Source organism: Phoxinus phoxinus (assembly GCF_949152265.1).
Source record: "Phoxinus phoxinus genome assembly, chromosome: 7".
Taxonomy (NCBI): domain Eukaryota; kingdom Metazoa; phylum Chordata; class Actinopteri; order Cypriniformes; family Leuciscidae; genus Phoxinus; species Phoxinus phoxinus.
Window position 1 is genome coordinate 20,839,963 of NC_136882.1, and position 21,854 is coordinate 20,861,816.

General features: G+C 37.4%; 1 protein-coding gene across 2 annotated transcripts in view; it reads left to right on the forward strand.

Annotated features, from left to right (window-relative positions):
• The window catches only part of cntnap5a (contactin associated protein family member 5a), a 100,186-nt gene that overhangs the window by 7,160 nt on the left and 71,172 nt on the right, over window positions 1-21,854 (forward strand). The window contains exon 1 of one of the 2 annotated variants that reach the window (XM_079618563.1): window positions 6,241-6,453. The exons of the other annotated variant lie outside the window; for it this stretch is intronic. Within the exon in view, the coding sequence (XP_079474689.1) occupies window positions 6,372-6,453 (82 nt within the window). The 5' untranslated portion in view covers window positions 6,241-6,371. Of the gene's footprint in view, window positions 1-6,240; window positions 6,454-21,854 lie in introns of those variants that run through there. 2 annotated transcript variants of the gene reach the window in all.

The window sequence follows — 21,854 nt, forward strand, 5'->3', positions numbered from 1 at the left end:
ATTCATAATATTTAGTGTCAGCCTGTAACAAATGTGTCTCCGCTCTGAAATAGCAAATGCATTTCAGCATTGTTTGAGCATTACTTCTTTCTCACCCTGACATCGGCCGTCTCGTGTGATGCTATCTGTCAGTAACTGCTATTACAGAAATGATGGGTGTCACTGGCGTTTCTATAAATCAAACTGATGAGTCCTTGCCTGAAATTTACCAGCGAGAGTTTGATTTCTCTCCTATTTTTTTTTTTAAACATAGAGTCACAAGTGAAGAATGACCGGATTACGTTAGTCAACAAACTCATCCTCTCCTAATGGATTCAGTTTGTTTAGTATGAAGTGGGAATATATGCCCTTACACAGAGCCATATGGACTCCGATCTAGAGCACAAGAGCCTGAGGTGACTTGTGATAAAAGTAATTATAGGCAAAAGGTCTGTTTGCATCATTACCACATGTGTGGATCCACTGAAGGCAAGTTTGAAGATAGAACCCAAGTGCAGTTTATTTACAAACAAGATTAAACATAAAACAAAAGCGTGGCATGAACTCAAAAACAAGGACATTGACGTGACGCTTACCAACAGAGGTTACAAATAACAATACTTGACAAAAACACATGGCAAACATGAGGGCTTAAATACACAGACTAATGATAAGACAATGGGACACCTGTGAACAATGAACAGACGATTAACCAATGACAAGACACATGGCAGGATCACATGACAAGACACAGAAACATGACAATGACATGAAACAAACCAAATCTTGACAACATGGAAATATAATTGCAGTAGATCAAACACGATTCTAAATCCAATACTACTACTACTACTACTACTACTACTACTGATAATAATCATAATCATTATAATATAATAATAATAACTAGAATGTGCATTTCCAGTGAATGGTGCTTGCAGTGGCAAAAAACATGACCCGGTTGCACATGATTGTGTCTGTACGATGTTCTGGTGCTGAGATATGGCTTATTCATGTGTTTGTATGGTTACTAGGGTACTCTATATGGTTGCTATGGTGTGCTTATAGAGTTTATGGGATGATATAGTTGACAGTCTGAGTCAAAAAAGCCGAACTCCATGTTTCTACTATTTTCTGGAGCTGAAATATGGCTTGTAAAAGTTGTTTTATGGTTGCTAGGGTGCCCTAAGTGGTTGCTAGGGCACGGCTATTAAGTTATCATGTCACTACTTATTGGCTGCTTAATAGGCCGAGTCAATAGAGCCCAACCCCAAGTTTCTATGACCTTCTGATCCAAAGATATAATCTAACAATATTTGTGCCAATGTGAAGTCTATGGGAATTTTTCCAGCTGATTTTTCGCCCGCCGGACGAACATCGTACAAAAAGAAAAGTCATAGCACACCTCTCCTCAATGAGCCGGTCAAAAATAGAATATAAATATGTTGTTAATAAATAACTTGACAAATTGAGAAATGTATTGGCTTTGCCTTCATAAATGCTTAATTGTTATTTTAGTGAACACTTTATTTGATAATGTTCATGTTACATATGTTACATGTAAATTATGCATAACTATATGCAACTAACCCTTAACCAAACCCTAACAAAAGTAAGTACATGTTGTTAATTAAAATTACCCAGTACTTAAATATATTATCACACTGTAACAGAGTGTAACCTTTTAGTATAATCTATTTTAGTATTTATAATTTGAACTAGCTTTTTTATATTTTCAGATTTCATCTCAATTTTAGTTTTTGTAATTATGTTTATGATCTTATGTAATTATGATGTGTTTTTCACATTTGTATACATTTTTTAAACATGTGTTTGTAGCTTTGATTTGTAACATTTTTAGTTATTATATATTTACTACTCAAATGTATTTATTTCAGTTGGCTGCCAAGGGAAAATTTCACATTTGTATTTAAGATTTTAAGTCTAAGTTTGTCATCTAATATTTATTTTAAAAAAAAATTCAGCTTTAATACTGAAGTCGATTTTTTTAAGTTAACAATATCAGCTCTGAATATGCTAAAATGTTTTATTCAGAATCCACACTGTGACTCATTTAAGCGGCAGAGAAAACTGAGTTGTGTGGGACTTTTCAGATCGTCGTGCCCAGAATAAATGTATCTAAATTTAGGTCCTCTATTGGAGGATATCTCTATATTGTGTTTCATAAAATCCACTAGTTTTATATCAAGATACCAAGTTTGATTAAAGACTTTGCAGTTTATATTATCATATTTCCTGTTAAATTTAAATGGAACAAAATAAATTCTAAGACCTGAAGCACTCTGTAACAAATGTTCACTCTTTAAAGGTAGATAGACACACACAACTGTCTCATGAAGGAAATCTATGGAGTACTGTCTGTAGTTCCGAGCCTCACACATATCTGACTCAGTGCTGACAGGGCCAGTGAAGGTGAAGACTCTTCTGGAGAGGTGTGAGTAATGAAACAGCTCGAATGATGGAGACCAGAGCAGACAAAATCCATCCCTCCCAACAGTTACTGGAGAATCTTCCCATTTCACTCCAGATCTGCTTACAATAAGAACATTGAGGTCAGAGTTGAGAAAATTATTTTTTTATATGAAGCAAATGTTAGTTTTGACTGTGGATATCAGTGAATGCTCAGGATGATCTAAGCGTAAAATGTATGTATTTTAGAGTTTGGTGCAGATAAAAAACATAAGCATTTTAAAGGGGTCATGAACTGGCTTTAAAAAAAGAAGAAGTATATTGTTGTCTGAGGTCAATTTATGACGTTCGCTTGGTTTACATTCAAAAACATCAAAATTAATAAGTAGGCTATTTTCTACCCTGGTTTTGAGCCTAGCTCTTGAAACGCTCGGTTTTTATGGGCGTACCGCATTGAAGACTTGGAAGTAAACGCCCACTGCTGTGATTGGATAACAGTTTTGCATATTATAATGAGTTTGATGTAATGCGCGAATCGGTGGGCGGGGCTAAACAGGCAGTGTTGAAGTAGGCGTTGCTTGATACCCTTTGACGTCATAGATCCCCACTTTGAAAAACCTTGTCGTTTGCTGTGCCAGGTAATAATAAAAGCTTTTATTGGACTAACAAGGAAGTTTTCAGTTCTGAAACTTACAGGATATTATTATAGTAAGCTATGATGTCCTCTTATATGTCAATTATCGGTATATGAATTGATTTCTCAGTTCATTACCCCTTTAAATGCAATAATGCTGAGCCATGGTACACCAAATAAATCTATCTCAAACCAGAATCTCAACCTCTGAATTGTGTATTCCCAGGATGAAATACCATATGGAAATTAAGAGCTGCATTCGCACAGCATCATTGGACATTGGATACGATTGGTATACAGCCTTAAGCAGTCATATTCTTCATTGGTGTGAGATTGTATCCGTTTCTGAGTAGCGGTGTAAGAGATCTTGAAATATTTAACATCCAGCAACCTTTGAGAATTTAGAATAAATAATACATTTTTCATGGTTCTCAATCTTTAGGAAGGCGATGTTCAACCAGAATCGGATTTGTATGGGTGGAAGAAAGTGTCAAAAGCGGCCTTGTAATTTAATGGCGATTCGGTACAGACTCATAACTTGACATCCAACAAGAAAAAGCTCAGGGTAAGACCTTAAGGGAGAGTCTATTGAGCTGCTAGATAAATGAGAACTGAATGCATTTATGCAGATGTTGGAAATAGTGCCGTCAGTGGAAGGCAGGCACATGAATCATCCCCCCCCCCCCCCCCCCGCATTATACATATTAATAAATAGTCCAATGCAACTTCTACTAAAGCATTAAAGTGGTTTTACACAGACTATTTTAAATATCAATTAAATAGTGTATAATGATTCTTAAATTGGACAGTCTATCAAACAATAACTTCAGCAATATATTCTCTAGAGACTCTTGTCACATTGAAAATCTAATTCCATCACAACCACTGGAGAAGAAAACAGGAACTAGCATGCACGCTTGAAAAGTCCTCATACGGAGATTAGATATGCGTAATTCTAGCATCTTTGTGGCAGTGAGATCATGAATCTTTTGCACTAATTAGACCACAAGCATATTTATTGCACACAATTGATGATCTACAAAGCATTCAGTATTGATCCATGTAATATGAAGTAGTGCAAATATAGAAAAACTGTTAGAGCTCATGAATAAGATCAATTCATTGCAAACTGCAAGCGTGGGCATGCATTTGTTTAAGCAAACCGTTTCATGAGCAATAGGATCTATACGCATTATCTGACATATCTCCATGCATGGTTTTCAGTTGGCTTTGACTTCACTTCTTTCTTAATATTTAAATATTTCGTATAGTGACACACAAGAAACAGACATCTGAACTGAGAGGGTAAAACTTTAAATATTAATGCCTGTTTATACTCTCTTGTGCGATAACATGCTTATTACTCTTCCCAGTGGGAGTCCTGACCACAACATTAAGCCACTGTTGAACAAATACACTTATCATCCAACTGTCTGCACACCAGTTTGACCATCCGTCCGTCCGTCCGTCCGTCCGTCCGTCCGTCCGTCCGTCCGTCCGTCCGTCCGTCCGTCCGTCCGTCCGTCCGTCCGTCCGTCCGTCCGTCCGTCCATCCATCCATCCATCCATCCGTCCATCCATCCATCCATCCATCCATCCATCCATCCATCCATCCATCCATCCATCCATCCATCCATCCATCCATCGCATAACCCTTTAATGTCTCTTAATTCCACTATTTGGTATTAGTTTGAATGCTTAAATATGCTGTAGAATTGTACATTATACATATAAATGTCACTCAAAAGCATCTGTTTACTGCAATTGGGAAAAAAATGGACCGCTATATTTAGAGCAAGAATTTTTCATGTCACCTGTGATGATTTCGTTTCAGTCACTGGGTTAGATTAAGGTTGTTTAACTCACCTGCTGTTGATCTGGCCAGTGATACAGTCAATATAATGTGAGCAGATGAGAATAACCTCCAAATGAAGATGAAAAGGCGACCAAAAATGAGTTAATGAAGCCGGTTTTATTGAGTTTGGTTCTTGACTTTAAAAGCATCAGGTGCCAAACGAAAGCTTTTTATGTAAAGTTCCATGGCATTTGAACATAATTAATTGATTTTCACACCACTTCCTGTTCATTCTTTCCATGTGAATCATTTAGTCCTCACAAAGGGAAATGGAGGAGCAGTTGTCTGAGTCAGTCAAGTGTTGTCATCCCATTTAAAGCCTATGGGTGTCACCAGCTGTCTAGTAAAGTGAGATGGATGAGATCCAAAAGTGTTTACAACCACCAGCCCAAGAAAAATAGAAATAAAAAAATAAATAAACAGTGCACGTGACTAAATGGATATGCTCACAGGATGGCAAACACTTTCGAAAATATGTTGAGCATCCATCTTTATTCACCATTTTGAGTGGTCAGTGGCACTGATGGCTAACTTGTTTATTGTTAAGTTACATAGACTCTCATGAAATTCAGGTTTGACATTCATAATATAAGGATGAGTAATTTGGCCTCTACTAATACTAATAGTTAATAAATTATATTTAAAAAACAGAGAAAGGGTGGGAAATATTCAGAACTGTATTTAAATTGTTAAAATGTCGAGCGCATAGCCTCTGGAAGTTTTTCTCGTGCTTTATAGACCACCTGGAAAAATGTCAACTGTAAAGCAATGGAACACTAACTAGGCTTAACTAACTCACTGCTGTTTGGTTGTTTATGTCAATTGGAATTCAACCTGCTGGACAATCTAGCTTAAGCTGGTAGCTTTGTGTTGAAACATCTGGTTTCTAGCTGGTCTAAAATATTCTAAGTTAGACATTAACTGGTGCTGGTCAACCAACTAATGACCCACTTGCACCAACTAAGTGGCTTGGTTATCTTAGACCAGCTAGAAACCAGCTAGCATCTTCCTCAACATGTACAGCAGGGAAAGCAGCTGCGGAGCTGTCCGCGGTGCTGAAAGCGCACCGGCTCACAATTCACTGATGAAATCACTATGCCCTGATGAATATGCCACATACACTTTTCCACATCGTTCGCCTCTATTCCTCCAAAACAAATTTATACGTCATATGGGACTGACTTATGATGCATTTGGAGCTCAACCAGTGTTTGTTTTGGAAAATGAGGGACGCGCGTGGTAAAAGAGGGAGCGCGATGTGTAAGTGTGTGCGCGTTAGAGGGATGACGATGACGGTGTTTGGGGAGCTGTGGGTGTCTTTAAGAGCTTCTTTCAGCTGCTCACTGCTGTCAGGATAGAGAGGGACGAGCCACTGAAATACTCACGAGAACAGAGAGACGCACAAATCGCATTGGAAATACGTTTATTTTCATACACATTTAGGATATACTGCCATCGGGAAACCTGGACAAGATGCAGTCGCCAAAGTCACAGGCTTTTGCTGTCAGTTTGACGCTGTTCTCCGTTCTCAGATCGGCAATGTGCGCCAGTCACTGTAAGTACATGCAGTGCCGTTGAGCACTGTAGCCCATTAAAAGTTGCTTTGGTTTTTTAAATGCATTTTTATTAGACCAATGGTTTCATACTGATACTATACAATCGGATATCCTTAAATTAATTAAATTATTGAAAGCATGCAGGGGATTTAAAGACTATTCCTGCAAATGTGAACTTTTACTGGATCTGGTGAACCTGTACCAATGTTCGCGTTTCACGATGCGACTTCTCATAAGCATCTGCCAAAAGATAGTGGAGCAAGTGTGAGACATTGTGCATTTCAAATGTTATCACGGAAAGTGAGGCGTAATAATCAGTTATTTGCAGCTTATATCATTTTTTCGATTAAGTAGGAGATGGGCAATGTAACATTTAGTTTCAACGTCTGCAACTCATTGTTTATTGTGTAAATTTTTTTATATAATTTCCCATATGTATCTGCTACCAAATAAAGTAGTTTATTTAAAACTACTACTTATTACTAAACTGTCAAAATTAAAATAAAGCACAGAGAGCGCTTAAATACTGTATATGCAATACTGGATGGGTTGTAACACTAAATCAAATTTTACATTTTGTGCATTAATTGATTGTGGCAAGTTCCCCATTAAACATTGTATATGAAGCATTTTAATTCACAGCAGCTAGGAAAAAGATAAGAATTTAAAAAATGAGAAAAAAGCTCTAAAAACAACAGTTCTGTTAATCAGAAATGTAGGAACATAAACTGTACCATTTTGTTTAAATGTTTGTGCTTCCAGTTGAAGTATTGAAAACTGTTACAACCTCTCACACCTGCTCAAACATGATATTTCTAGTTATTCTAGTTATAACATGTATATCAGATTAAACAAGATAACCTTATGATCCAAATGATTCTAGTCCTGTCATTTAACATCCATTATGCAATGGCATGATCCCAAAATTAAATTATATACCTAGCGTGAAATTATTCTTTATTACTTCAAAATTGTTTTAAAGAAAGTGTCAGTCTTATGATGTGATCTCACTCCGCAGCTCATTTCTAATCAATTTATGGTTTTACCTGTTCTTTGCTCTCCTCTATGCTATTCAGGGTTGTAGCTGAGTTATGTGCGCCAAACGGGATGATTTCCAGTGTCATCCCAACACAATTTATTATATTTTCATTACTGTGAATGATCGCCATGTGTGTGAAGCTCGATTTGTTTAAAGCGTTCTCGTAGTGCCTTCTCAGCTATAAATGCATGAATCAGGAGAGCACATTGTTCCCCTCATCGACCCACCTTTTCCTGTATTATTAAGACGAGAAACACTATGCTTCTGGAAGTATCTGTAGATATCACTAGGCAATGATATCTGTCATTTATGTATTCAGAGTCCGTTTGCATCGTTACATGATATGAAACAAAAACTTCCTTAGTCATGGCTCTGCTCAGCTTGAGATGTGCTCTGTGGATCTGGATCAGATGAAGTGAATCCTCACTGAGGACATGCAAAAGGATATTCTCATATTTACCACAGGGGTACCAGAATAAAGCTGGAGATCCATCATGCCCTTGTCATCTGTGTCAGGTAACAGAGATAATGGTTGGTGCTGTCTCTCTCAGGAGCCCCTGGCTCTGTTCTCAAAGAGGGATAACAAGGGGATGTCCTTTCAGATCTGGTGTCCCTGGAAGAACAACTACATCCCTTTTACTGTGACCACTGGGACAGTGGAGGGTCTCAACATGACACAAGATAAAAGCCTTGTTTCACCTGGCTAGGGCAAACTGAGGCAAGACCTAGAGGCTCAGTGTTTTCTGACATTGTCTGGACATGATTGTATTAAAAATATCCAGCATTTTTTACCTAAAAAAATATTAATAAGTAGAGATAATGCAGAACAGTTGATCTAAGTCATTGAGAATTGTTGCAAAGCATGCTTCTGAGTGAGAGACTTGCAAACATGTTTTAATCGCATCTCTAGAACACATGTGCTGCCATATATTCACTATTACTCCGTTAAAAAATAAAGGTGGCTTTTTTTGCATTAAAAGTGATAACCATTCTTGGTTCCACAGTTGTTACAAAGAACTTTTGTGCAATGCGATGGTTCTGTACACTCTTAAAATAACAGATCCATTTTGGGTTCCCTAAAGAACCTTCCAGTAAAAAATTCTTAAAAACACTGCTTTTCTAATCTAAGGAACTGTTTTCCACTATAAAGAACCTTTTGTGCAATGCAAAGATTCCATGGTTGTTGAAGGTTCCTTATGGACCCATATAGATGCCAAACTTTTATTTTTAAGAGTAAAAGGTTCTTCATTGAACTATACACCCTCAAAAATGTTTTCTTTATTTTTAATGGATAATTCTGGGTTAAATTGTATTAGACCCACACTATTTCTTTAAAGTTGCGATGAAACGGATGGAGTGACAGATGTTTTTTAGCATATTGTGATTCACATCAGAACGTCAATAAAACGCATGATCAAAATAAAAAAAATAAAACCCCACAAAAAAACAACAACTGGCGACCTTGTTGTATTCAGGTGAAGGCAGATCTGAGAGCTTGCAGTCGATTTTAAGCATGGTTGCCAGGTCTGTGCAACAAAAGTAGCCCAAAAATAGCTCAATGCTATTTTCTCCATCGGGCGGCCAAATTCTCCACTTAATTTGTACGTCTGGGGGGTGTTTTGGAGGTGTTGGAGCGCCGAAATAGTACTTACGGGGGGTGGAAATCAACCTGCAGATTTTTTTGTACCCGCGGCAACAACTTAAAACTAGCCCAATTCTGCGGTAAAATCATTGACTTGGCAACACTGATTGTAAAAAAAAAAAGGTTGGGACTTAAGAGGACTCAATGATTGGAGAAGTTCAACATATATGTCACCAGAGATAAATCTGTCGTTTGACCATAAGGACAAGTTATGACATTTTGATCAGAAATCACGCATGAATAAATTGTTCACAATAAGATCAATGGCATACAGTACATTTAGAACACAGTTGAATTTTCTTGTAATTCTGACTTTAAGAGTGCTTGCTGTTGTTGTTAGAACAAGACTGTGAATAAATCATGCAGTGTTGTCAATCAACCCATCCATAAATGACAGAAGCTAAAAGTTGTCCTAAATTCTGTCTTTGAAGTTTGACTCCAAGTTTGAAGAGCAAAATGTGTGCATTGACCCAAACAGGACACAGATATTTATTCAGCTTGAACGCATGTCAGAGTGCTGTTGTGGTGAAGGAGGATTGATTTAACATTCTAAATACAACTCCCCTCTCAGTGGGGGAGAGCCGAGCCTTGTCGGGCATTAGCATGATAGAGTCATTTATTTCAACTTTCTTATGAGGTCAAACGCGGGAGGCTTTTTAAAGGGAGCTCTCCTGTGGAGCTGACCAGATTCCCTGTGGGCTTTGTAGGGGAGGGAATCTTTAGAGGATTTTCCTCTTTCCTGCAGTATAATAGTTTGACACTAGGGTTAGCATAATTGAGAAAGGACCTTCTCAGATTTTCTTACAAATTTTGATGCACAACTAACTTGCTTCTGTTTTAACTCATGTAAAAAGATAATAAATTGCACTGACTCATCTTGGAAAGTGATACAAGAGACAATGGAGAGAATGTCATTAAGATTACAGCACATAAATCACCTTGAAAGGGTAGAGGCGGCAAAGAGCATCGACAGTGTTGTCCATATTGTAAACTTGACTTCATTCTCCATGCTGATTTATGCTGTGTGGGCGTCGGAGCATGAAAATATTGATTAATCAAGGCTTTATTCAGCCTAAACCACTGCATCCCCTGCTTCACATCTGTAAAGGGAGATACACGTAACCGAATGAGACAGATTTTGCTGAATTTCTGATGCTGACAAACTAGTTATGACATTTTTTTTTTTGGTACTGTAGGTTAGTGGATAGTCAGCAGATATATTCTGCTCGCAATCTTATAAAGATACATTTTTAATTAACCCGTGCTTGTCCTGAAACGCTGACATTGACACACATGTGCTCTGTCTGCAATTATTGTAGCTTAGTAGTTTTCCTATGCCTACATCATAGAGTGTATAATTGTAGACTGCCTTACTGTGGATCATGCATCTATGATCTATGATCTGAGATATATCTATAGTGGAGCTGTGACCTCTTAGGAGGATTGTGGTCAACATATGAATCATTCAGCCAGTTAGAGTAGTTGTAAAGGCTGTCTAAATCACTCATTGGTTATTATTAGATGAACAAAATGTTTTGGATCATGAATCTTTTCAGTCGTTGTGGCTTTCTAGTACAAGAATGAATTGCTCTTGCAGATATTACAGTTCATTTACAGTCACTAGCACACATATGGCTCTCCTTTTGTTCTCTGTGTGATAATCCATCACGCTGTTCCCATAACTTTCTTCCCTCAGTGTAAATGCACAAAAAAACATATAACGGATAGTTTCCCAGGAGTTCGACTAGAGCCTGTTCTCTTGTTCGTTTTAGAGTGTGGCGCATGAGAGACAAAATGATTTATTTAAAAGAGTTTTTTCTCGAAATGTTAACAGTCTTGGCATGTGTAAAATTTCTTCTGGGAAAGTTAATCAACATATTTTAGGAAATGTAAATCCAAGCTATAAAAGAAAAAGAGGGTCAAATGTTATTTTGTATTTTTATTCTTCTGTTTGGTTCTGTAGATTTAATTAAACTGAATTAACTGGCGGCATGCAATGAAAAATACTTAAATGTAAAGCTTGAAATTGAATACGAAAGAAACTCTTTCAGAACGATGCTTTGAAAACTGTCTGAATTGTCCGTTTGAGATGAGCACAAACAAGGAACTAGAACATGACTGTGGCCTCTCATTACTCGTTTGCTTTCATCTGATATCTTTTGATGATATAATCTGGAAAATAATCAGTCCTAAATGAATGAGGCTTTTGCACTCAGGCTTTGCGTGAGCTATTGGCAGGATGGCGCTACTGTTGCTGGTCTAGTTTCATTTATTTGAAGATCATTTATGAGAAATGCACATTAAACGGTGGTTTGCAATGCTTTACATTTTGCGTTCTCTATTCTTTCATCCATTATTCGTCTCTAGTGAGCTCCCAGTATTAATCGATCTCAAATCTTCATACAGTCAGCACTCCAGTAAATGTTCTTGAATTATATCAGCCATGATAACGGATGCAATCAACCTTCCTTCATGTGCATTCAGTATTCCTCTCCAATTAAAACATGATTCACATGCTGATAAGATATGTAGACATAAATGTGTAACTTGTCAGAGTAACGTTAGATACTATTTAATTTGCCTTTTGATTACAGTGCCTCAGTATGTTTGCAGTACTAAGATGTTCACAGGAATAATAGGACAGAAATGTAATATTACAACAATGGCTCCATCTGTATCTTAATCCTGAAGCTTTTCTATGAACATTTTAAAATCCCCCCAAAATGTGGCATTTTTTCCCCTCAATCACATACCTTGAGATACCAGCATTAAAAAGTGCTGTTTTTATCTTTAAACTCAAACTGGGTTTCATTTTAGTCCATTTGAATGCACATGTGATACAGCTACATGTATGTATTTATCCAAAGCGGCTTACATTCAAGGTATTTCTCAGTTTATGCATTCTTTGGGAATCAAATCCATGACCTGCTTTCTATTTTTTTTCTCTCTCTTTATTTTAAAATGCAATTTATTCCTGTGATGACAACTGTATTTTCAGCATCATCACTCCAGTCTTCAGTGTCACATGATCCTTCAGAAATCATTCTAATATGCTAATGTGATGCTTAAGAAAAAAATCTTATTATCAATGCTGAAAACAGCGATAATACAATATTTTTGGCATGATACATTGACAATACAATATTTTTTTGTAACATTATAATTGTATTTACTGTAACTTTAAATCAATTTAATGCATCCTTGCGGAATAGAAGCATTATTTCTTTACATTTTTTTCTTCTATTTGTATATAACTATATTCACTAAGTGATTGTATTGAAGTGTGGTATGAATAATTGTGTTGTAACTCATTGTGGGCGTTTGAAGAGAGTCAGATACTGTTGTTTTAAACAGTATGCTTACGCAATGTCAAAAGTATTTAGCCATTTCAGCTCTCTCTCTCAGAGAGAGAGAGAGAGAGAGAACGCCCAGTTGAATGATTTTCAAAAGACTTGTTTCACTCCATTTGTAAACCTGAAGAACCTGATGAGAGTTTTAAAAAAACATTTTCACAAAGGGAAACATCACATCAAAGAACATTCTTCCCAGTGTTAAGATTACCAAAACATCCTTTGAAACTTTTTTTTTTTTAAAGAAGAGTGTATCGTGTCCCATTCCAAATTATTTAACCTCTCCCTTTGAAAACCTTATTTCGTTCTAGAATCCAAAGTATGTCACACTGAAGTTCTTAAACTGTGATGAATTGTCATGTTCTATAAAAGTTCACACCAAAACACAGAGATTGAAAGAAAGAACATCAGCAAAAGTAAAACTTACCTTTGCTCCTGTATCCCCAGGCCCCCGTTATGAACTAAATGCTAGCCAATCTTGTGACATTTCCATGAGCCAGCTGGGGGGCAAAGCATGTGCCCCACCATCTGGGCTGATGGGATGGAAGCGGACACATGTGATATTCACCAGAAGCTCACAGGACAGTATCCCCATGGCATTCCCTCACTCTGTCCAGCACACATGGTTAACAATGATCTAGCACTGCATGACGTCATGAATCCAAATTTTAGAGTAGGAATCAATAGCAAAAGAGGATTTAAGTCACTTAGCCAATGTGTGGCACCATCTAAATATTATTTGACTGAATTTGATATATTTTAACTACTTTTTCCACATGTGTTCAATCTGGTATTGTTTGTCAAGGGGACATTTTTACTACCCATCATTCTTACAAGATATCAGATATAAAATCATGATCTCTGTTCTGGTGCTTCATGTCTTTTCTTCATGCTCCTCTGTATCTTTATGTTCTTCCTTGTGCTATGATGCTCGATGTTGCCTTCAAGCTGTTATTTCCATTCCTATTGGTTTTCATGCTCAGTGTGTATTGGAGAAAAGGCTGATCTTGCCATCTAAAGGTCTGTGCTTCATGATAGAAGACCGGATTGCATTCTGCCATGTGCCCTTGAGCTACTTGATCTTCCTGTGTTGCAAGCCTCCTCAATTCATTCATTTCTCTTCAGAGCTTCTATAGAAGCATGTCAGTATACTCATTTAATCTTATATACCAAAACCATCAGCTCTGTTTAAAAAAAAATCCATCTTTTCAACATCCAGTTCATCATGTTCTGCATTATAGCAAAGTTATAATTTCCAATCATCTTTTCTCTTTTAGATTTCAAACACAACACACCTACCTGAGGCATTTGATTTTATTCTGGCACAGACAGAGACGTGAGGCAGAAATGTTTTTGCTGGGAGACAGAAAGCAATTTGTTGGCATTATTAAGTCGGATCTCTTTGTAGAGCAATGTTTGTTTTAGTGAAGTGCAGGCTGCCTAATTAGGGACCGAGTGATGCCAATCTCCCGTACGGCTCCATGCATGCAGAGGCCACCGAATAACGGCTGTTCAAAAGCTATTAGGAGGAAATGCTGACCAATAATGCTGAAAAATGATAGCTGGCAGAGAAGCCAAAACGAAACTCATCTCACAGGCGTGGAAAAGTGGGAAAATGACAATAGATATTCATCATAATCTATTCACGTTACAAAAATATCATGCTTTAATTCGTTTAGCAATGTACTGCAGTATGTTCAGCGATAACAAAAAAAATATGGGCAGGCGAGAATCTAATTGAAGACATTTCATTTAGTAATGAATTGTTCTGAGATGATCACATTACGGCCAGGCATATTCAGTTGTCATGCCCATTCAAATCAAGGGAATCAAGTGCGAGTTTCCAATGCAACTTCCAAAAGACCAAAAATTATTTTTTTTTACAAAATAGTAATTTGTCAACACAACACAACCAAAGAGTTTTAGCATTTGATGAGATATGTATTTTATATCCATTTCATTTGTACTACATATCCATATCCAGGTGCAGCGCGTTAAGGACTAGAGAAAGACCTCTGATTCACAATATGCATTTCCAAACGCAGACATAAGGTGCAGTTTAGCCTTGCGGTGTCCAGTGCTAAGCTACACGTTGTTATATATATATAGCTACACGCTATATGTTGGAGACTGAATCGATGCAGGACTACAATATTCGTAACATTATGTAATAGCAACAATAAAGGTGTTAATAATTAATGTTCTTCTGGCTTTGGTTCATAATTCAAAAGTGTATATAACATTGCAGAAATTATTACGGTGAAAACTTGTTTTGTTTTTTTCTATGCAACACAGAGTTCTCAAAAAGCCAAATTTGGTGTTTTCTATAGAGGAAAATCCAGGGCGATCACTGGCAGGCGAGTTTAGTTTGTTATCAAAATTGGTCACACTTTAGTTTAAGGGAAAACACATTCACTATTAACTGTGGCTAATTACTGCTTATTAATAGTCTGTAAGGTAGTTGTTGTAGTGGTTAAGTTTAGGTATTGGGGAGGATTAAGGGATGTAGAATATGGTCATGCAGAATAAGGCATTAATATGTGCTTTTTAAGTACTAATAAACAGCCAATATGCTAGTAAAATGCAAGCTATTAAGTAACTAGTTAATAGTGAGAATTGGTCCCCAAACTAAGGTGTTACCTAAAAATGTACTATTATTATATTAGGATGTGTACCCAACCCCCGCCCCATGCACACTATAAAATTACACTGCTAGACTCAGATGACTCAGTCTTTTAGAAAGATGTGTCAGAACTGTCACTGATGCCGCCGCCTCAAAAAAATAAAAAAATAAAAAATTGCATGAGGCTCCGGGGCATATTCCAGAAAACCATCAGATGAAAAATTGCACTAAAGATGTTAAAAAAGCTTTTTGCAATATATTGTATTGCACTTAGGGGTTCCTCTTGTGTAAAATACATGGGTTTTGTCTGGCTGCCTTTAATTATGAGCAATGGTGCACTCAGGGTGTAACATGCTGTTTTACATCCTTAGCTTGAGTCTCATCAACAGCTTGGGTGATGCTAAAAATTAACTTGGCTAGGTTTCCTGCTGGGTGACCTTCTCTCGATCAATTTAGCAGTTGTCTTGGCAATAAGGTCCCTATAGTTTTCTGGCAAATATGCACAGAATTAGCATGAACCTCTTTTATTTTAAGTGAAGGCAGTAGTATGGTCACTATCAAGGTTTTTCACATTATAAGCAATGCCTTTTTTTTGCAGCTGTGTATGAAAGGGATGATTAAAGGAGATCTGAAGAGCATAAATTGATAGCAGTTATCATTGACTTTGAAAGAAGGGTTAATGTTAGGCCTGGCTACAATTTCTACTTAAAATCATTGGAGAGAATAACGTATCAAGGCATTGAGTAATGTTCCTATTAGGCTTCATGATGCATATCGGTCACAAAAAAGTATTCCTGCCCAATCTGCATGGGAAGTTCAAGTTCTCATATGGTTTGTCTATGGAACAGTATTCTCTTGCTTACTGCTGGGCCAGCAAATCCCTGGGTCGGTGTGCACGCAGAGCTACTGCTTTAGGACATAACTCACGTTTTCAAAAAGAGACCACACACACCACACTACTGCTGAAAAGAAAAAAAAAAAAACAGAAAAAAAAAAAACAGTTTGGACCTTTTTTTTTTTTTGATGGGCGATTCTGTTCTGTTTCTGGCACAAGCTTGCACAAGCTGTTACTGGAATAAGACAATGTATGTTACCGGCACAGGCTGGTTAAGCTGGCTATTGTTGCAGGTAGACCATTTCAACATGTGAAGCCATGCCAAAACCAGCATGAATCTTGCCAAAACATAAGGCGATCTCAAGGCCTTTTCACTCCCAGACAGAGAGTACCGAACGACTGTTTTCATCCAATTAAAAAAAAAAAAACCTGACTGACCAATTGTCAGCGTTGGTTGCAGCAGAGATGAAACAGGATCTAAGTGCAGCAGTCTTTATTTAGAAATAAACTCAACTTCACAGAACAGAATCTCAGGAACAAGGACCAGGAACAGAACAACCAACATACAACACAGTGAACATAGTGAAAACTAATCTAGACATGAACAGAACAGATAAAAAACAAACTGTAAATGTGAACAAACAAACACAAATTGTGACACCAATGAGATATAAGCTTTTGGCCAGATTTGCCAAGCCACTGTGGCTTGCACAATTCACCTCACTGGTGACACTAAAGCTATTTTGCCGACACCAGCAATGCAGTCCCTTCCCTGGTCACTGCTAATAATAAATGCGCATATAAAATGTGCATAAAGATATTCCTGCAATGGTGCTTGTATGATGCATACACACACACACACACACACACACACACACACACACACACACACACACACACACACACACACACACAACACCTTTTGTTTAACCTGCGTTTTAGTGCTGAGACAGTGGGGAAAAAACAGTGAGCTCAGATAGTCTGTCAGTATAGCTTTTCCTTTCTCTAATCAGCTCACCTGCCAGCAGTGTAAGTCTCAGTTGTACCCTAGAACTAAACAAGAATTTAGACCTTTTTTTTTTTACTGAATACTGTCTCACTTTATTTGTTTAAGCCTCAACAAATTGGTATTTTAGCCTTACCATTGAGTGTTGACCTTTTGGCTACATTGGATGCTTACAAAGGTCAAAAGATTGTTACAGTTTGACGCAATACACTTTATGACATGCTGGCGAACACAAGTGTCCTCGTTAATCTGCTGACAATTGTGAAATATAATTAATGCAGCCAGCATCTGTTTGGGCTGCAGTCTGTGACAGTGGGAGTCAATGATGTTAAAGATGGATGGCTCGCTCTAGACGGATGCGGATAGAATCAGATTTAGTGGGCTTTCATTTCCCAGCAAGTGTAGGAGTGAGAAAACATCTTATGCTTATCATTGAGAACAGGATAATACAATTACATTGATACTAAATACATATTATCACAAAGGGACTGTTTTTTACAATTCATCTTTTGCTAACACAAACACACTGATTGCAAATGCCACTTGAGTGTAACGAAAATGGTCATCCTGGTGATTAGAAGAGAAATGATGAGAAATAAAAGAGCAGAGTTCAAGAGAGACACTGAATTACCAGCTAAGATGTAAATGAAAACCAGATCTAAGCACTAAGTACTAGCTGAAAGGGACTGATTTGAATTACAGAGAGTGTAATACATACATGAATTTACAATGTTTACATAAAAATTGGAAGTCAATGTGTTTTTCTCTGGTTTTGATATCAAAACACAAACACACATGGATTCAAGACATGGAGACACTGAATAAACCATCAGAAAGCTGTTAAAGGTGTGCACATGTGGAGTGAAATTGGTGTTATGGAAAATTCTTGGAGTGAAACATGTTCAGCACACAGATTTTTGCCCATTACACAGATTTCAGTCTGCACATAAATACCTTTATTGCTGTGTAAACACATTTATTGTCAGATGTTTTTTTTAATGAGATTTTTAAGTCAAAACCTGAGAAATCTGCCTATTTCCAGCAAAAAAAAGCTTCCAACAAGCTGCGACGTAGTGTCTTTTTATTGAACCAGTTCGTTTGTGAGGTTTTTTCAAATGAACAGGTACACAAAAATGATTCACTGATTTGACTCGCTGTACTATTTTTAAAGTTTGACTGTGTAAATTGGGGTATTTTGTTTTATTTAGAAATGTGTCCCTTTATGAAATAAAAAAACCCCAGCAAAAATAAAGCTTTGATTAATTTATCAATTACACTACTGTTCAAAAACAAAATTAACGCTTTTATTCAGCAAATACACATTAAACTGATCAAAAACGACAGTAAAGACATTTAGAATTTACGATTTTATTTTTCAAATAAACAATACTGGGTAGATGACGTCTTCTGAACGTCCGATAACATCCATGTGAACTTTGTACAATGTTAAAAACTAGTTCAAATGTGGACTTTGTTTACATATTTTGGCTCTTCAGAGGACGTATTTTCAATGTGTGGCAAAGACGTCTTTTGTACGTAACTTTGCTCAATGGGTTAATTTTTAGATTACTTTTGACAACTCGCGCATAGATTTGAATAGGATTTTCTTGTACCATAAAAAACAGACAAAGAAAATATATTCCACTCTTTGTTTTCAATAACATGAAGACGCCAAGTCAGCGTTTCCCAGACTGGCGTTCGTGATGGAACTGCAGGGGTTCGTGAGTTTAAAGCTACAATATGTAAGTTTTTCGCCGCTAGGGGTCGCTAACCTCTTACGATAACAAAGGCGTACTTTGATGACGCAAAATTCCGGCGGAATTATGGAACTTGTCGTCAAGCTGATGGATCTAATAATGTTTATGGATGAGTGAAAACATTGCTGTTTTTAAAGAGACTGTGGGATAAAGTAGGGCGCGATTGTTAATGAGAGACATATATCAGCGCCACTCGCGAGTCTCGCGAGGAATAAGGACCCACAAGTGCTGTATTACTCGCACGCACAGCCCAGGTCAGTTTATAAGACGAATGAAAGGTAATGCAGCGCTGTTTCACTTGGTCTACACTCAACACTATCACATTAAAGTGCATTTGAGTGTGGTGAAAGTTATAATATTTATTATGTGTGTTAGTTTGTCTGTATGAGACAAGCAGTAAGCCAGATCATCAACATTATAATAACATAGACCATAATCTAAGATTTCATCATGTTGAACTATATAACATTGATTAGTTTTATGTTACAATTGCTCACCTGTCTAATAAAGTACATGCAAGAGCGCGTCCCTGTCAAGTCGTGACTCGTGAAGCTCTGTCAAGTCGAAGTTTGTCACAGACGTGGAGCTCTCGGCATCTCGAAAAACGCCGCGCTGATATTGATCCTCGTTTTAGTTCTCCTTTTTACCCAAAGTCTGCTTGCCATGGTCCATAATGTTTGAATTAAACAACAGCGTGAGCGTGCGGCTAGACATAAGATTGTTGTTCACGTCTGTCGCCATGGTTACTATGGCAGTACGAGCGGAAACCAGGGATAACGCGGATATTACGTCATTGAATGACAGGCGAAAAGTGAACAGGAATTCCGGGACGGCCCATTATTTAAAATTGGAATTTATCTGAAATTAAAAATCTTTGGGAACTTTTGGGATATTGTAAGTACACAACTGCAGGAAATATATCACACTCACTGTGCAAGTGATTTTGGGATATTTTATTACAAAATTCTTACATATTGTACCTTTAATGACAAGCTAATAAGTAATTAAATCATAAAATAAAAATAATCATTTTTCAATTCAAATGCTTAAAGTGTAGTGGTATACTATGAATTACATTTCTCACAGCAACTTTATGGTGTAGATACAGAATGAAAGGGTTAAATCATAAAGGGCTTGAATGGTGCCATTAGAGCGTGTGACAGTGTCATCGGCATAATCCCTGAGGAGTTCTGATGTATTACGGCTGATATGCATAGGCGTCGATTTCGGGGGGGACGGGGGGGACGCGTACCCACCAGATTTCGTCATGAGTCATTTTGTACCCACCACTTTTTAGGGTTGCTAGTAGGGCTGTAACGATACACCAAACCCACGATTCGGTTCGTATCACAATGGTTGACCCACGATTCAGTTCGTATTACGATTTTTGGGGGGATTTAAAAATAAAATAAAAAGAAATTCGGTGCTGATGCAGTGGTGACCCGTTCATGTAACATATAGGCCTAATGCTGCGTTCACACCGGACGCGAATAGCGCGTCAGGCGCGAGCGATTTCAATGTTAAGTCAATGCAAAGACGCGTTACGCGCGTAAAGTAAGGGTGGCGCTGCCAATAAAGCACATAAAAGCTGCCACAAACAACTGGCAAAAGTAATCTGAATATGTCAAATATAGCAAGGAGACATTTTTATTAATAAACAAGTGTTTTCTGTGTCGCTGCAAAGATGAAGTTGACGATGAACGCGGCAGAGAGAAATGCACATTTCATACGGATAACATAGTTTTCTTTCGTTTTGAATTGTTATGTTTAAAAAGTATGATTTAAAGCGTTCTGTTGATAATATATATATTTCTCAGGTCTATGAGGCATAGGCTGTGCTGAGTTTCGGTTCATTTATGAGACGAGCTCCAGTTCATGCGCAGGCGCCTCCGTGTCGTCGTGATATCTAGGCTATTATCTGCTTTACTTATTATTTATTAAATCCAGGCAATTGGTTGATGAAACATTGATTAAAATTAAGAGACAATTAATACAAAACGAAATTCACTTTAAAGAAAGGCTTTGTGCTTTCTGATTGAGGTCTGTGAAAGTTTTAAAGCATATTTTAGTGCCGATTTCAGAGCGGTCACGTCGGTAACATTGTTTTTTACTCATAAATGCGAATTAAATAAAATTATTAATAAAATTAATATTTTATGTTCTGTGGAGCTCGTTTTATTTTTTTCTCACGTTTATATTAATTTCTGCTTAAATAATGAGTGTATGGAGGAATATAGCTTATTCCGCGCTCAAGCGCATGCATAAATCTTGCCGCAAAGCACCGGCAAAAGCAGGCTAATGATAGGCTATATGTCTGAAAAATAATGAGGCATTTTTATTGTTTATTAATAAAATATATATTTCTAAATCAGTGTCGGCTCCAAACATATCTATATACATCTCCACTGTAAAGTGGATGCGCCTTTAGAGAGAAATGCACCTTTCATATGGATTACAGCCTAATCAGCCGTATTTGCTTTCGATTCTAATTTTTTCGTTTAAAAGTGGATATTTCGAGCTTTATATAGAAATATTCATCATGTTTTTGAGGCTATACACTGCATTTCAGTTCATTATTGAGACGCGCTCTAGTTCACGCCATGGAGATAATTAGGCTATAGCGCGCCCTGTTTGTTTTATTTTATTTTACAAAAGCAAAACGTTTTCTTGTAATTGTGAGTTTACCCAAATAAAAGTAGGCTACTTGCGACAGATGCGTTATTCCTTTTGGACCTCAAAAAAGATTGAGTATTTAAAGTTGTTTCCTCTGTTGATAGGAAAATGCAAGTGTTCGCGCCGACGCCTGCCATACAGTGCGCGCTACATACTCTTCACAAACACTTTGGATATGCACCTAATATCCATATAGGCTAATAGCGAACATTTATCTAGGTTAAAGTTAGAGCGAGCTGCCATGCCAGATGGATAAGTCCTTTTCATGTTTAACAAATCAAATCATGCATTTTCTACCTACCGCGAGTAGCTAAGCGCTGCACCAGTTTGAAAAATGTAAAAGCATAACGCGTAGCGAGGGGCCCCACTGATGTTGCTGCGTCTTTATATTAATATTTCTGATTGTTTAAATGATCAGCCCTCGGGGGCCCCCTTAAAATGCGGGGTCCCAGGCAATTGCCATACTAGGTTTTTG